Below are 17,898 nucleotides of genomic sequence, written 5' to 3' on the forward strand. Positions count from 1 at the left end.
CAAGCTCATTAGATGTGTTCTTTCTAGCTGATTAGCCCCTACTAGCAATCACCAATTTTTGTAATTGTCCCCAAATAAATTTTGGATGACATCCCTCATACAATGAGATTTCCCCTTCTCCTCCCCCTTCCCTGATCTGCACTGGAGGATCTCCCAACCATCCATTGCAAATTGTTGGTGTGTGTGTGTAGGTACTGCATGGGGGAAAGGCAGGGAAGGAAAATTCCTTTGTGCCAGCAGAAGTCCATTCTGCCGGTGGATGGCCACCTTTGGACGTCACCCTTTTTTGTGTGTGGTGTGTGTGTGTGTGTGTGTGTGTGTGTGTGGTTTTGAACTGAAGTTCCTTTCTGTTGTTCCATTTCATGAGGTTACTCAGTTCATCCTGCATAACTTCTGCATTCTTTTCTGCACATTTCATCACCATCCTCCTGCTTCCTTCCCCAGGATCACCAGTAAAAAGATTGAATAAAATATGTTTTCCTGGTTGATGTCTGAGGAACTTTTCCCGTTGGACCTCTTCCACTTGAATTTTTTAGATTAATTGTATTGATTCTTATCTTGGCTGCTTTGTTTGGTAATTCCCACTATATCATATGCTTTACTAACATTCAGGTTAACTGCATTTCAGCTATTAAGCTCGCTGGGTGACCTTGGCCCAGTCACTGTCTTGCAACCTAACCTACTGATTGTTGTGAGGATAAAATGGGGAAGGGAGAACCATGTACACCATCTTGAGCTCCTCAAGGTGTTATATAAAGAAGAAATAGTGGGAAATGTGGTATATAAATGTAATAAACAATAATAAAGAAATATTTTTTTTGCCAGAAAAATCAGTGAGCTTTATCTAGTCATGGCTTTGCACTAGAAAGCAGTTCTGCTCATGCCAGTAGGACACTTAATTTTTCGCTTATCCCTGTCCTCTGCAGCAACTGGTGCTTCCTGAATAGCTACCCTTGAGGCTTGGGAACACTCTAGAACACTACAGGATGTGACAAAGAGGGCTGCATTAGATGGGAGGAGATCAGCACATGCTAGGTGCCCTGCCTTAGGAGAGCAGAAGCATTTCCAAGTCCCACTTTCTAGTAGCAGTGAATTTTTTGAGGCTTTTAGATTACTTTTCACGTGCAAAAGAAATTAATACTTTTTTAATCCTCCTACATAAATAGAACCACATAAATCCTAGTTTTAGAAAACAACCACAATCAGATTAAAATTTATTTAGCAATTATTTTAATTTCAAGTATGACCTTATAGTAAAGGTTAATGTATTTATAGTGAAGCGGAGGTAGGCAGAAGTTAGATAAGGATCTACTGTAGATCTGTGAGTGATTTGCAAGGGTTTCTCATTCTAACTGCATTAGCAAATATTTTTTTCTTCCTCAGGCTGCTGAAAAGAAGAAAGCCAATCAGGAATTGGACTTTTATGTGAAAAAAACATGTGGGCTCAGTTCATTTCTGGTACAGACAACAAATTCCTAGCCTTAGAATATGCTCAGAGGCACCCTGTTTTTCATTTCTAACTGTATGCCTTTTGCATTGGCTCTGGTTAGTAGACCTTAGGGTTCTAGAGAAAAAAAAAATCTGCCAAGCCTGAAGTCTGCCCACTTCTGAGGAGTGCAACTATATAGGGATAGTCTCCAGTGTTCAGTCTTCTGTGAAAACAATATTGAAGGGCCAAAATCTCCAAGTATTAATTGTTATGGCTACATAAATGTAGCTAGAGCAGTATTATACAGCCATGAAGAGTGGCTGTATACTATAGTCAGCATGGAGTTTTTGCATTCCACAATGTTAAATCAAAAATACCACCCATGACATTCTGATGCTTCCCATAAGATCATGTCAAAACAAAACCTTACAAAACTTATAGTCCTGAATTCAGAAACTCTTGCTAGCAACCCTCTAAATTTTCATGGTGTTACACAAAACAGTCAGAGAGAATTGAGAGTTCAAAGTGTAAAAAGAGACAAAAAAACCAGACCCTTTCTGGATTTTTTTCTGTTAGAGTTCTCATGATCTGTTGAAATTCATTAAAAATCAGCCATGTTCACAGAGTACCTGTAATCCCATTACTGACCTTGCCGCATACTCTGACCTTCATCTTCTGCAGTTTAAACGTTAAAAAAATCCCTGGCTGATGTTTAATTAATTTAAGAAATTTTGGCTAGGACTCAATGATAATGTCGGGCATGCTCAGTAAGAACCAACTGTCAGTGTTCTAAAAGCCAGATTCACAGCTGCTTGGCTTGGCTAATCAGGGGACCACACCCACACCAGTCCTTTATTTCACTTGAGACAGTCCTGGCTTCCCCCAAAGAATCCTGGGAAGTGTAGTTTGGGAAGGGTGCTGAGAGGAGACTCCTATTCCCCTGACAAAGCTCCAGTGGCCAGAGTGATTTAACAGTCAGTCACTCTGACTGAAGCTCTGTTAGGGCAACAGGGCATCTCCTAGCAACTCTCAGCACCCTTCACTAACTACACTTCCCAGGATTCTTTGAGAGAAGCCATGACTGTCTAAAGTGAAATAAAGGCCTAGTGTGGATGTGGCCAGGGACAGTTTTGGATTAAATTCAGGTGGCAGGCTACATGTGCCTGCTGTCGAACAAATATTTGGGGGAAATGCTGGAAAAGTATGATACTGTTCAAAATATTTTTCTTTTGGAAAGGAAAAGGGCTTCCCCTCTGCCCAGTGCCCAATCTTCCTTCACCCCTCCCTTCCCCTCCCCATCTGCTTCCAATCCCCTCCTTCCCCCTTCTCCTGCTGTTTCTCCTCCTTCCCACTCATGGTCAGGTTTACTTATCCTAGAACTGCAACCTGGGAGACCAGGATTCAAATCCCCACACAGCCATGAAGCTGACTGGGTGACCTTTGGCCAGTCACTGCCTCTCAGCCTCAGAGGAAGGCAATGGTAAACCACCTCTGAATACCACTTATTATGAAAACCTATTCATAGAGTCTCCATTTCATTTTCAAGCATGATTCCACGGGAGTGAAACCCATTGAACTCAGTAAGTATGCAAATGATCAAACCTGCCTTCCCCTCCTCCTCCTCCCTCCTATCACCTCCCTTTTGCCCCTTCTCTCCCCCTTCTTTCACCCCTCCCCTCCCAATCCCCTCCCTCCTGCTCCCATTACTTCTGCTCCCCTCTCCCCGTTCTTCCTTCCCTCTGCTCTCCCTTCCCCCTCCTACTCCCCCATGGTCAGTTTTACCTATCCTAGCCATGATTGCACAGGAGTAAATCCCATTGAACTCATTAAGCATGCAAATGATCAGACCTGCCTTTCCCCTTCTTCCTCTCTCCCCTCCCCTCTTCCTTCTTCCTCCTCCTCTACCCAATCCAGGCTTCCCTCCCCACGATCAGTTTTACCTATCCTAAGCCTGATTGCACAGGAGTAAATCCCACTGACCTCAATAAACATGCAATTGATCAAACCTATCCTCGTTCCCCTCCTGCCTGCTCTCCTCCCCATCCCCTCCCCATCCCTTGTGGTCAGTTTCACCTATCCTAAGCATGATTGCAGGGGAGTAAATCCCACTGAACTCAGTAAGCATGCAAATGATCAATCCATTCTCAGCAAACTTGCACAGGATCCCATTACTTACTTCCCGGACTAAAAAGCAGGGAAATTCACTAATAGGCAAAAAACCTTGCAGTTTAAGAACTTACCTATAGCCAACAGATATTTCTATCAAACTTTTAAAAGCAGGGAAATTGGGCAGCTATAGTGAATGCACCAGGGGAGCAGGAGACCTGACCTCTCTGTAAAAATTGAAATGGACTGCCTTCAAGTCGATTCTGACTTACGGCGACCCTATGAATAGGGTTTTCATGGTATTCAGAGGTGGTTTACCATTGCCTTCCTCTGAGGCTGAGAGGCAGTGACTGGCCCAAGGTCACCCAGTGAGCTTCATGGCTACGTGGGGATTTGAACCCTGGTCTCCCAGGTCGTAGTCCAACACTAACCACTAACCACACTGGCTGTACTGCCCTACAAAGAGGCACGTGTTATCAAATTCTTCCAAGCTACACAGGGAGTGGATTGGACTGTGAAAGACCAACCCAAATTGGGTTTGCATTTTGACAAATTTATAGGGCAGTACAATATCTCAGAGAGGAGGTCAGGTCTCCTGCTCCCCTGGTGCATTCAGTATAGCTGCCCAATTTTCCTGCTTTGTAAAGTTTGATAGAAATATCTGTTGGCTATAGGTACATTCTTAAACCGCAAGGTTTTTTGCCTATTAGTGAATTAGTTAATTGAATGTACAAAGTCCATAACCTTCCTTCACTTTAATTAGGATGTGACTACTAGTGTATTTAAATGAAACCCTCAAATTAAAAAAAATGCAGTGAGGAAAGATTGATCTTTGGTCTGTCAACCCTTTTATTGTTAGAAGAATCTTATATGACAGCACAGGTGAGGATGTAGGAAGTGTTTGATTGTTATTGCCCTTTGGGGTTGATCATGCCCCCGAAAGCCATAGGAGGGCAAAATAGAGGAAGCTGCTGTATTGGATTGTGAATGTTGTGGCCCAATCCTATGCATGTCTACTCAATAATAAGTTCAATGGGACTTATTCCCAAGTGAGTGTGTATACGATTGTAACCTTAGTAAGCAATTAAGCGAAGATGGCAATGCCAGTACCTCAGTATGGCCACAAGAAGGAAGCATAGGTCATGATATGTGCGGGAAGAAAGATTTAGACACCACTCATACTGCTTTTTGAAAAATGATTTTGTATTGTTCTAGGCTATGAGGTAAAATGTTAAGACTGTGCCAGCACTTTCCCCCTCCCTGACTTCACCCACCCCCATCTAATCGGAACAACATAAAAAGATGCAAAAGATACTTGAATGGAGCAGAGTGAAGATTTTTAGAGGTATATAAAACTCTTAATGGTTTGGAAAAAGCAAATGGAAAACATTTGTCTGTCATAATATTTGAGCTAGAGGCTATCTGATTAAACTTGGCACACGGGTTTTTTTGTTTTGATTTTTTAAGGCGCCTTAATAGCTATTGATTGTTCAGTTCCTATTGCTGAGATGTAGCTCTCTCCTTGTGTAGTTTTGATTAAGTCTGTCTAGGCTGGAATACTGCACTGGATCCTGGGGCCATGTTTTGTCCTAACAGCAGCTGAAAGGTTCATGTAAGGCAGCAGTTTCCAACCTTTTGGGACCCATGGACATATTTGGAAATTGGAGAAACTGTCATGGGCATCACCCACACTACACAATCCCCCCCCCGAAAAAGCAATTAGGCTTGAAAAAGTGTGTTAGCTGCCTTTTTCAAAGTGGGGTCAAGTGGCGTGCAACACTGCTTATTCTCTTGAACACCTCAGTGGAGGGCTTTTATGTTGACTTTTTGTTGCCAGGTAAATGTGGTTTTATTTGCCTAGACTTCCAGTGGGAAATGGGAACTGGCTAGCTGAATGCTCCAGTGTAGAAAATTAGCATTATTCTGCTTTGTATCTTTTAAACTATATTAGGGGGTAATCCTTAAGCATTCGTAACACTGTTTTGTTGTATGCTGCCCTGATATTGAAGGGCCCTTGCTGAAGCCCTGCCTAAGTATCTGTTAAATAACTAGAAGTAAATACAAGTAACTGACAAAGCCAAGAGCAGCAGAATATTATTTAATTAAATGTTTCTGCTTCTGCATTTGTCAAGCACAAGTATACAGATTGTTTTAATATCTCAGGGATGATTTCTAATGGGCGGGCATGATCTAGTACAGTGGTTCTCAAACTTTTTTGGTTTGCGGCGCACTGTAAAATATATAAAAATTTTCTGGCGCACTTCGTGTACAAAATTAAAAATATATTAATATATATTTAAACAATGAATAAAAGTAACTTAATAATAATATACCTTCATGATATTCGCGGCACACCTAGCCACCTCTTGCGGCGCACCAGTGTGCCCCGGCTCACTGAGAATCACTAGTCTAGAAAGACATATTAAAATAAATAATTCAAATAGCATTGTCTTTGTAAACTTTTTCTTAGTCAAAGTTTGCCTTAGTGAAAGTTTGCTTTTAAAATACCAGTTAAGAGTTACTTTTCTGAAGAAACTAAAAGTATGCTAACAGAGCAATCCTAACTACAGGGAGCTGGTGTAAGGTACCCCTGTTACAAACTCCGTTTAGGAGCCTCCAGAAGGGGATACTGCAGGTGAGTGTGGGCCCAAGTTTTGAGGTTTGGGCCCCAAGTCATATGACTGAGCTGAAAAGGGTTTGGAATAGGTAAAGAATCTCCTTGCCCCACATCCTGTTTTGGGATTTACACCTGCTTAGTTACACCAGCTGAGCCCCGGCTAAACTGGGATGAGGGACGTATCTTCATCTCTGCTGGGGTGAGGGACTTATACCAGTGTAAGCCTGGCAGAGCCCCAGCTCAACCAGGAAAGCCCAAGATCCACCAACTCAAAACTCTCTCATCTTGGCAGATCTTGGGTTTGAATTTTGTTGTAAGTGTTAATCAGATGTGAAACAAAAAATAGAGCTGGAGGTTTTAAGTAACATGTACAAGAGTTTAGGATAGTATGGGTCAAACTTTGAATGAAAATTGTAAATAGCATTGTAGTTAATATGAACAAGAGTAACCTCCCACTAGTAATACAGTGTTGTTCCATATATAAGACTACATATTTAAATAAAGGCATTCCTGATACCATAATAAGGATACACAGCTGATATCATTCACATTCTTTCCTGTGAAACTATCACCTATCCATCCAGAACAACCCTGGACTGGCAAGTCAAGCTTTGCGTAGGTCTGTAACTTGAAATATTGATTAAGGAAATGGTGATGCAACATTTGGAAACATTTGCTAAACTGACGTATAATCCTTTACATCTCTGTGCAGATGGCCCCATTGAGTTCAATGGGGCATACTTCCATGTAAATAGGTATAGGACTGCAGAACAGAAAGCAAATAAGCCTCATTAAGGCGGTCTAAGAAGGGGAGACACACAGCAAATAAACTCAGTCCTGACAAGATAGGGGTAATATTGGTGGGTGGTTCATCTGTTCCAGGAAGGTGTTGTTTACCCTCTTCTGGATGGGTCTACACTCCCCCAAAGGATCAGGTTTCCAATTTGGGAATGCTCATGAATCCAGCTTTGGCACTAAAGGCTCATGTGGCCTCAGTACCTCAGAGTGCTTTTTATCAGCTTAGGTTGGTGCATTGACTGTGGCTGCTCCAAGACAGAGATCCTTTGACCATAGTTACCCTTGCTCTGGTACCCTTGAGGCTAAATTATAGCAATACATTGACTTCAGAGGCAGTCCCATGTACAATCTAGAAAATGCATTTCATTTAGAATACCAGAGATCTTATTTTACCTATGATTAAAAAAAAAAAACCTGCCCTGGTTCTTGGTCCATTTGCAAGTTGAATTCATGGTGCTGGTGTTTGGCTTTAAAGTCTTTCACTTCTTAGGATCCAGGTACCTGTTGGATTACCTTCCCCCACATCAGGCTGCCTAGTCAGGGAGGTTATCTTCTGAGGTTTTCCCCCACGTTCCCCAACATTGTGATCAGATCCCTGACTTTAAAATGCCAGAGACAGGGAGACCTCCACACTACTATCCTTTCAGAACTTGGCAAACACTTTTTATTCCCTCAAGCCTTTCTCATATTACAGTTTTCATATAGATCAATTGTATTGCTTTTATATGTTCTGTTAACCCCAGGGGGTCCCTGAAGGTAAAAGACATGCTTGAAATAAACACAAATTCCCATATCTCTTTAGCCCTGTCCATAATTTTGATTTCCTTCTTTTGTAGAGTTGAGTTCTGGTGCACCCTTAAAATGCCATGACTAAGACTGCATGCAGCTTTCAAGGTGTGTATACACACATAGCTGTAATTTCTGCTTAGTGTCATTGATGAATTGGATCCTTTTCTCTGTCTACAACATGGGCATAATGTTCAGGAGGATGTGATGTTTAAATTTGAGATATTGTTTACCAGGTGCTCTGAAGGTGAAAAGTGCTCCTTAAGTGTTCCTAATTAATTTAATAGCTAGGTAGTAAGGATTTCACCTTGTGATTTCATTGCAGCCGTAACATGTGCATCCTAGGGCGTGGCTGGAAAACATGTTAGAGGTCACGTTCTCTGTTGCTCCAGTTCCAATAATAGTTTTGTTTATCCTACTTGTGCTTTGTGTTGTTACTTTAAAAAGAATAGGCAATTCCAAACGAATAAGACAGAATGCTCTAAGTATGTAATAAAATTAACAATGCAAAACTTTTTTTTCACAGCTTGATTTCACTTTGAATAGAATATTCCATCAGGTAATTAGTAATATTTATACCATATACTCAAACATTGGAGAGGAAAATGTTTCATTAGAAAAGCTGAATCTCTGACCTTCTGTGACTATCGGGACTCCATCTTGATCTGGGAATCCTGCCCCTAATCATTAAATTTTGGTAAACTGCTGCTATATCTGCACATCCTTGGTCCCTGGTCAAGAGGAGCTGGCAGGGGGAATGACCCTGTGGAGATAATTCTACAAGCAAGGGAGCATATCTTTCTATTTCCCATCCTTGTCCCTTTGCCTTACTTTTGTAGCGTAGAGCTGAATGGCCAGACATGCAAGGGAAAATCTTGAGCTATAAATTTGTTAGTTGGAACAGTGATCCAAATTAAGCATTAACAAAATTTATTGGGTTATTGGACCTAACAGAGGAAACAAAAAGGGGCTCAAGACCGCCAGTGTAGAAAGAACACTAAATTGATCTATCAGATCTTGTCATATGTGGTGAACTAGCAGGCAAAAGAAAGTGATGCTCGCAGACTTGTATGAGGGAAAGCTATCATGACTTTGAAAGAAGTGACAATCTTCTAAGGAAACCTAGCCACCTGGGTGTTGTGGGTGGTGTTGGTAAACCAATCAGCTTTTAGAAGGTGAAAAGTAGAGTGGCCTTTATGGAAACACGACAAAACATCCCTGCTGGGATGAAGATGGGGAAAATGGATGAAAATTTAGATGGGAAGGATGTAGAACTTTGCATTGTGAGTGCAGGGATACAGGATAGTTATTTAGAGATGCAAAATTATCATATGTCAAACCACAAGCACCAACAATACTTGAAATGAGACTGTACACATGTATGTATATGTTGGAAGCCTCTGAACCAAGATGGAAGAATTGGAGTGCTTGGTCTTATTGGACAGCATTGATATAGTGGGCATAACGGAAACCTGGTGGAATGGAGAGAACCAGTGGGACACTCTATATAAACTCTATAGGAAAGACAGGGAAAGACTTACTGGAGGTGGTGTCACTCTGTATGTCAAAGAGGACACTGAGTCCAGCAGGCTAGAAATCGCAACAGAATCATTGTGGGTGGTGATATCAGGCCCCAAGAGTAATTTAGTGCTAGGGATGTGCTATCATTCCCCCTGATCAAAATGCTCAGGGAGATCTTGAGATGAAGAATGAAATCAAGGAAGCATCTAAACAAGGAAATGTTGTAGTAATGGGTAATGTGAGCTACCCTCACATAGATTGCCTACATATGTGTTCCAATCACAACAAAAAGGTAATATTTTTAGATACCCTAAATGACTGTGCCCTAGAACAGTTGGTCATGGAACCAACCAGAGGGGCAGTGACCCTTGACTTAATCTTAAGTGGCACCCAGGACCTGGTGAGAGATGTAAGGGTTGACAAGCCAATTTGGCAGCAGTGATCATGGTTCTAATAAATTAAACATACATGTAAATGGCCAGCTGCAAAGAAAATGTAAAACTGTAACATTGGCTGCAAAAGAGATATTTGCCTTCAAAAGACTTCCCCTAAATAAGGGGAATGGTAAAATGGAAGTTGAAAGGCAAAATCAAGAGGGTCAGATCACTCCAAAATGCTTGAGAGTTGTTTAAAAACAATATTAGAAGCTCTGCTTGAGTGTATACTGCAGATCAGGAAAGGTATTACCAGGGCCAAAAGGATGTGTGGTTAACGAGCAGAGTCAAAGATGCTATTAGCAGCAAGAAGGCTTCCTTCAAAAATTGGAAAAAAAACCATCCACAAACAGGCAATAAAGGATGCTAAAATAGAATTTGAAGAGTGCATTACTAAAAACATAAAGACCAACAAAAAAATCTTTAAATACATTCAAAGCAGGAGACCGTCTAGGGAGAGGGTTGGACCCTTAGATGACAAGGGAGTCAAAGGAGTCCTGAAGGATCCTAAGGAGATTGCAGAGAGAGCAGGTCTCTGTGCCTGAACTAGCTTTTGCTGAAAGGGAGTCTGAGGAACTAGAATCACAGAATAAACCATAGAAACATAGAATCGCAGAGTTGGAAGGGGCCTATAAGGCCATCAAGTCCAACCCCCTGCTCAATGCAGGAATCCAAATTAAAGCAATACTGGAGGCCTCTTGAATGCCTCCAGCATTGGAAAGCCCACCACCTCCCTTGGTAACTGGTTCCATTGTCGTACTGCTCTATCAGTTAGGACGTTTTTCCTGATGTTCAGCTGAAATCTGGCTTCCTGCAACTTGAGCCCATTATTCTGTGTCCTGTACTCTGGGACGATCGAGAAGAGATCCTGGCCCTCCTCTGTGTGGCAACCTTTCAAGTACATGAAGAGTGCTATCATATCTCCCCTCAGTCTTCTCTTCTCAAGACTAAATATGGCCAGTTCTTTCAGTCTCTCCTTATAGGGCTTTGTTTCCAGTCCTCTGATCATCCTCATTGCCCTCCTGTGAACCTGTTCCAGTTTATCTGCATTCTTCCTAAAGTTAGGTGACCAGAACTGGATGCAGTATTCAAGATGAGGCCTAACCAGTGCCGAATAGAGAGGAACCAATACTTCACACGATTTGGAAAGTACACTTCTGTTAATGCACCCTAAAATAGCATTTGCCTTTTTTGCAGCTGAAAAAAATTCAATCTGAAAACATCAGCAAAAGACAAAAGCTCAAGGAGCTTGTCCTTCAGCAGCAACAGAATCAAAATCTTGTTCCTCAGTAAGGAATACTGAGGAAGATAACCTAATAAAGAGGAAGATAGCATAACCTCTTAGAGCAGAGAGCTCCACATACAGGGCATGGTTTCTTGTTATGTGCAAACTGGCCCACTGGGACTGTTAGACATGACGCTAAGTCACAGCCCAGCATTATGTGCATGAGCAGTCACTAGCTTGTATGCTGCTTCCTGCCATTCCCCCTTCCTTCCCATGCAAGGGAATAGATGTTTCCAGTTATGATTAGTGGTAAATCAATTTGTGATTCTGTCTGAATCCAGCCAACTATGGTTTGCACAAACTACAGTTTGCCTTTAAACTAAACCAGGATCAAACTGGTTTGTAATATTGGTTAAGGGCAAACTATGGTTTCATTCATGGAGGAACTGTATGATGAAGAACCAGTAATTTTAGAATGTGAGTTGAAAGCTGCTCTTAAAATACTTGGAAGAAACAAATCACCAGGAACAGATGGCATACCAATAGAATTACTACAAACTACTGAGACAGAATTTGTCCAAATTTTGACAAAATGTTGTCAACAAATATGGAAAACTAAACAATGGCCCACAGACGGGAAGCATTCAATTTTATTTATTTATTTATTTATTATTTAATTTATACATATACATTTAATTTATACATATATACATCCCAATTCCAAAGAAAGGGGATCCCAGGGAATGCAGTAATTATCGAACTAATGCCTTAATATCCGATGCAAATAAAGTAATGCTCAAGATTCTACAACAAAGGCTCTTACCATAGATGGAGCGAGAAATGTCAGATGTCCAAGCTGGAGTTAGAAAGGGAAGAGGCACCAGAGATCATATCACAAACATACTTTGGATAATGGAACAGACCAAGGAATTTCAGAAGGAAATCGGCCTGTGCTTTATAGATTACAGCAAAGCCTTTGATTATCTAGATCAGCCTTTCCCAACCAGTGTGTCTCCAGATGTTGTTGGACCACAACTCCCATCAGCCTCAGCCAGCATTGCCAATGGCTGAGGCTGATGGGAGTTGTGGCCCAACAACATCTGGAGGCACACTGGTTGGGAAGGGCTGATCTAGATCATGAAAAGCTATGGAATGCTTTAAAAGAAATGGGGGTGCCACAGCGTCTGATTGTCCTGATGTGCAACCTGGACAAGAGGCTACTGTAAGGACAGAATATGGAGAAACCAATTGGTTCCCAATCAGAAAGGGTGTGAGACAGGGGTGTATATTATCACCCTATTTGTTTAATCTATATGCAGAACATATCATACGGAAACCCGGATTGAACCAAGTTGAAGGAGGTGTGAAAATTGGAGGGAGAAATATCAGTAATTTAAAATATGCAGAAAATACCATACTACTAACAGAAACCAGTAATGATCTTAAACAAATGCTGATCAATGTTAAAGAGGAAAGCACAAAAGCAGGACTACGGCTGAACGTCAAGAAGACTAAAGTAATGACAACAGAAGATTTATGTAACTTTACAGTTGACAATGAGGACATTGAACTTGACAAAGATTGTCAATACCTTGCCACAGTCATTAACCAAAATGGAGACAATAGTCAAGAAATGAGAAGAAGGCAAGGACTGGGGAGGGCAGCTATAAGAGAACTAGAAAAGGTCCTCCAATGCAAAGATGTATCACTGAAGACTAAAGTCACGATCATTCAGACCATGGTATTCCTGATCGCTATGTATGGATGTGAACGTGGGACAGTGAAAAAAGCGGGTAAGAGAAAAATCAACTCCTTTGAAATGTGTTGTTGGAGGAGAGCTTTTTCATACCATGGACTGCGAAAAAGACAAATAATTGGGTGTTAGAACAAATTAAACCAGAACTATCACTAGAAGCTAAAATGATGAAACTGAGGTTATAACACTTTGGACACTTAATGAGAAGACACAATTCACTAGAAAAGACCATAACACTGGGAAAAACAGAAGGAAGTAGAAAAAGAGGAAGGCCAAACAAGAGATGGATTGATTCCATAAAGGAAGCCACAGACCTGAATTTACAGGATCTGAACAGGGTGGTTCATGACAGATGCTATTGGTGGTCACTGATTCATAGGGTTGCCATAAATCATAATCAACCTGAATGCACATAACAACAACAAATGGTTTAACAATCCATAGTTTGCCAGATTCTAACAGAACAGCAAACTGTGGTTTGCCATTAACCAGAATCAGAAACTTCAGATCTCACTTCGTAGGTGAAGGAGAGAAGGCTATGTGTATAACTCTAAACATTGCGTTAACACTGAATTTTAATGCAGTTACTCTGAATTTATAGCTTTGTTCGTGTTTCTACATTTCAGAACAAAGATCAGTACTGAGATATGTTCTCTATTTTATATTCAAGCGCTCTCAACTTTCTGTCTCTACAACACGAATTTGTAAGTTATTTTCACTGATAACTCCTTTAGACTGTATACTGGTCATGCTGCATACTGGGAAATTTAAAGCATCTATAGAGATGCTTTACCTCTTCAGTTTTGGTAGCAGGTGATAACACTTGTTTTCAGTAGCTCAGATCTCTCCATATGTACCTAATGATTTCTTTCAGATATCTTAATGTTCACATAGTCTTTTTGTTCTAAGAAACCAGAAAACTCCCAGAAAAGGAACAAGAGTGAAATAGGAGTAACTGCACCTAGGAGTGTTGTAGAATTTGCTGGTTCTTCATCACCCCCAAAGAGGCCTAATCAGTGCCGAACAGAGGGCAACCAATACTTCACCTGATTAGGAAACTATACTTCTGTTAATGCAGCCTGAAATAGCATTTGCCTTTTTTGCAGCCACATCACACTGTTCACTCATATTCAGCTTGTGATCAACAACAACCCTAAGGTCCTTCCCGCAGGTAGTATTGCTGAGCCAAGTGTTCCCCATTTTATAACTATGCATTTGTACGATCAGCATTTTTGCCCATGCAAAATGGGAGATCTGGAAACCCTCTCACACGTCTTTTTTGTTTGCCCACTATACTCACAAGAACGTGATAAATACATTATCTCAATTATAAATAAATATCCAACTAAATCTCCTGAAAGCCTGCTTCTCTGTTTTCTGGAAGGTTCAAATAAGTCCCTAACGAGGTCCGTGGCCAAATTTGTCTACGCAGCACAACTTAAGAGGTTAAAACATTCCGATTAAATTTTTCCTGTAGATTCTATTTTATTTCAACTTCATTTTCCCTTAGTCTTATTCCATTTTATCTACTGTACCATTTTATATTTGTAAATTGTATTTTATATGTTTGCTATGGGTCTTTGACCGTAATAAACCTTGATTTGATTTGACTATGCATTTGCTTTGTTTTTCCAAGTTGTAGAACTTTGCACTTATCCCTGTTAAATTTCATTCTGTTGTTTTCAGCCCAATGCTCCAGCCCATAAAGATCCCTGTGAATTTTGTTTCTGCCCTCCAGGGTATTAGCTGTCCCTCCCAATTTTGTATCATTTGCACTTTAATAAGCATTCCCTGCATCTCCTGACCCAAGTCATTAATATAAATGTTGAAGACCCAGGACTGAGCCCTGGGGTACCCCGCTCGTTACCTCCCCCCAGTTTGAGAAGGAACCATTGATAAGCACTTTTTGAGTATGATTCTGTAGCCAGCTATAGATCCACCTGATGGTTGTTCCATCCAGCCCACATTTAGCTAGCTTGCTAATCAGAATATAAAAATAAAATAAAAATGAGAATATCATGGGGCACTTTGTCAAAGGTTGAGAATATGTGAAGGACGCATACAGAAAGTGGAAGGAAAGCTGCTTGCAGGTGTTGCCATCACTCACCATATGTTCAGAGGAAGTGGATTGGACTATGAAAGACCAACCCAAATTGGGTTTGCATTTTGACAAATTTATACGGCAGTCCAATATCTCAAAGAGGAGGTCAGGTCTCCTGCTCCCCTGGTGCATTCACTATAGCTGCCCAATTTCCCTGCTTTTTAAAGTTTGTTAGAAATATCTGTGGGCTATAGGTACATTCTTAAACCACAAGGTTTTTTGCCTATTAGTGAATTTCTCTGCTTTTTAATCCGGGAGATAAGCAATGGGATCCTGTGCAAGTTTGCTGAGAATGGATTGATCATTTGCATGCTTATTGAGTTCAGTGGGATCTACTCCCCTGCAATCATGCTTAGGATAGGTGAAACTGACCACAGGGAATGGGGAGGGAGGAGGAGGGAGGGGAGGAAGGGGATGGGAGCAGGCAGGAGGGGAATGGGAGGAGAAGGACAGGTTTGGTCATTTAAATGTTTATTGAGTTCAGTGGGATTTACTCCCGTGCAAACATGCTTAGGATAGGTAAAACTAACCATGGAGGAGGAGGGAAAGGTGAAAGGTGAAGGAGCTGAGTGGTGGGGGGCAAAGGAAGGTAGAGGAGAGCGCAGGTTTGATCATTTGCATGCTTATAGAGTTTAATGGTATTTACTCCTGTGCAATCATGCTTAAGATAGCTAAAACTGGCCATGAGGAGGAGGAAGGGGAGGGGGAGGAGGGGATTGGAAGGAGATGGGGATGGGGGAGGGACAAAGGAAGGGGGAGGGATGGGATAGGAAGGGGGAGAAGGGAGGGTGGGTTTGATCATTTTCATACTTTCTGAGTTCAATGGGATTTATTTCTGTGCAATCATGTTTGAAAATTGAAATAGACTGCCTTCAAGTCGATCCCAACTTATGGCGACCGTACGAATAGGGTTTTCATGGTAAGCGGTATTCAGAGGTGGTTTACCATTGCCTTCCTCTGAGGCTGAGAGGCAGTGACTAGCCCAAGGTCACACAGTGAGCTTCATGGCTGTGTGGGGATTCAAACCCTGGTCTCCCAGGTCGTAGCCTAATACTAACCCAGGGGAGGGGAAGGGAGGAGATCGGGTAGGTGGGCACTGGGCAGAGGAGAAGCCCCTTTTCTTCCCAAAGGAAGACATTGTGAACAGTATCACTGTTTTTCAGCGTTTCCCCGAAATTTTTATTCTACAGCAGGCACATGTAGCCTCCCACCCAAATGTAAACCAAAGCTGTGCCTAGCCACATCCATACAAAGCCTTTGTTTCACTTTGGCCAGTCATGGCTTCTCTCAAAGAATCCTGGGAAGTGTAGTTAGTGAAGGGTGCTGAGAGGTACTAGGAGATGCCCTGTTTCCCTCACAGACCTTCAATCAGAGCATGCCCAACACTATTATTCAGTTCAATGCAAGATTTCTTAATTAAAAATCAGCCAGGCATTTTTTTTAACTTTTAAACTGCAGAAGATGAAGGTCAGAGTATGGGGCAAGGTCAGTAATAGGATTACAGGTCCTCTGTGAGCATGGCTGATTTTTAATGAATTTCAACAGATCATGAGAACTCTAACAGAAAAAAGTCCAAAAGGGCTGCGGGGTTTTTTTCTCTCTTTTTAGACTTTGAACTCTCTATTCTCTCTGACTGTTTTGTGTAGCACCATGAACATTGAGAGGGTTGTTAAGCAAGCGTTTCTGAGTTCAGGACTATAAGTTTTGTAAGGTTTTGTTTTGACATGAGCTTATGGGAAGCATCAGAATGGCATGGGGGTATTTTAATTGTAACATTGCGGAATGTGAAAAATCCATGCTGGGTATAGTATACATCCACTCTGGTGGGTGTATAATATAAGAGGCAATCATACATCTACAAACTGATCCGTCTGTATCGTAACTCACCAAACCTGGGTTTTTTGGGTTAATTTCTTGGACAATGCCAACAAGAGTTTATTATTGAATGCTCGTTAAAATATTTCCCATGCTCAGATCAGAATCATTTTATAAATAATAGCAAGTTTAATAGAAGTATTCCTCTCTAGATTGCAAGTTATTACATTATTTGTGCATATAGATTCAGGAAATTTCATTAAAGGCTCTGGCTTAAATACAGAATCCTAGATCAAGATTTGTTTGGTGGTGTTTCCCCTAATAGCATGTGTGCTCACCCACAAAAAAAGCCCCTTTCAGTATTGTTGGAACACTTTTAAAGCCAGATAATGGAAAAATGGATCAGACACAGATTTATAATCTAAAATTAATCTTTTGAGTTTCAGTTTTATAAATACAGCCTAACCAGACCTGAATAAAACACCACCACATCAAATGTTTTCTTTCTCCACCCCTGAACTGGAAAGGAACCTGATCTGTTTGTTGATAGTCTCTGTTAGTCCAGAAAATAATCTTAAAAAACTATTCAGAAGAAGAGTTTGGTTTTAAAAAAACCAAAACTGTAGTACAAGCTTTGTTTCCAAAGTCAAAGAACCATCACTTTCTGTATCTGAATAGTGGAATTCCAGTGTGTGGATATCGTGGAGGCCTATACAGGAGGTGGTGGAAGGATATGGTATGGTCTGCCTGCCTTTGCATAAAAATAGGAGTCACTATGATCTCTGTTTAACCCTCCGACCCCTGAATGGATCCTACCTGAGAGTTGGCACATGTGCAGGTTTGCCAAGGTGGCTTCACAGAAAGCACTTTTGTCCTCTGCCTCTGAAGCCAACTTGTTGCTTGGTTGAGAGCCAGAGATCAGCTTAAGCCTCAGCCAATTCCCAGTTCCAAACCAAGTAGTGGGGTGCTGGGAGTCTTCCCTGAGAAGGGAAGGAGCACAGCCATTTTCCTCCTCTCTTCGAGCCTGCCATGCCCCTTGCAGCTGAATCCTCAACTGGTCGTCAGCTTCAAGCTGAGCAGCAGGGTGCTGGAGTAAAAGGGGCATGGCTGTGCTCCTTTCAGTCGACACAAGCCAGTCCTGAACAGGTGACAGCTATATCAAGGAACTTCCTGCAGTTTAGAGGGAAGGACTTTTGTGGGTGAGGGACAGGAGTTAATAGATGGGCACCTAGTTTTATTCTGTGTTCATGTTGCTGGAAACCTATGCCTGTATTTGGTGTCCTTTTCTGTCCAAGACCCCAGTCCTCAAA

At 41.5% G+C, this 17,898-nt stretch overlaps 1 protein-coding gene across 6 annotated transcripts in view; it reads left to right on the forward strand.

Annotated features, from left to right (window-relative positions):
• The window catches only part of PRORP (protein only RNase P catalytic subunit), a 96,541-nt gene that overhangs the window by 42,397 nt on the left and 36,246 nt on the right, over positions 1-17,898 (forward strand). The window contains exons 6-10 of one of the 6 annotated variants that reach the window (XR_009760715.1): positions 1,384-1,458; positions 2,976-3,009; positions 4,751-4,880; positions 7,787-7,844; positions 8,263-8,295. The exons of 4 other annotated variants lie outside the window; for them this stretch is intronic. Coding sequence is in view for 1 of the 2 variants with exons in the window: in XM_061611644.1 (XP_061467628.1) it covers positions 1,384-1,458; positions 2,976-3,009; positions 4,751-4,770 (129 nt within the window). In the remaining variant the exon portion in view is untranslated. Of the gene's footprint in view, positions 1-1,383; positions 1,459-2,975; positions 3,010-4,750; positions 4,927-7,786; positions 7,845-8,262; positions 8,296-17,898 lie in introns of those variants that run through there. One more of the 6 variants, XM_061611644.1, reaches the window with a different exon arrangement.

Source organism: Rhineura floridana, chromosome 2 (genome assembly GCF_030035675.1).
Source record: "Rhineura floridana isolate rRhiFlo1 chromosome 2, rRhiFlo1.hap2, whole genome shotgun sequence".
In the NCBI taxonomy this organism is placed as follows: Eukaryota; Metazoa; Chordata; class Lepidosauria; order Squamata; family Rhineuridae; genus Rhineura; species Rhineura floridana.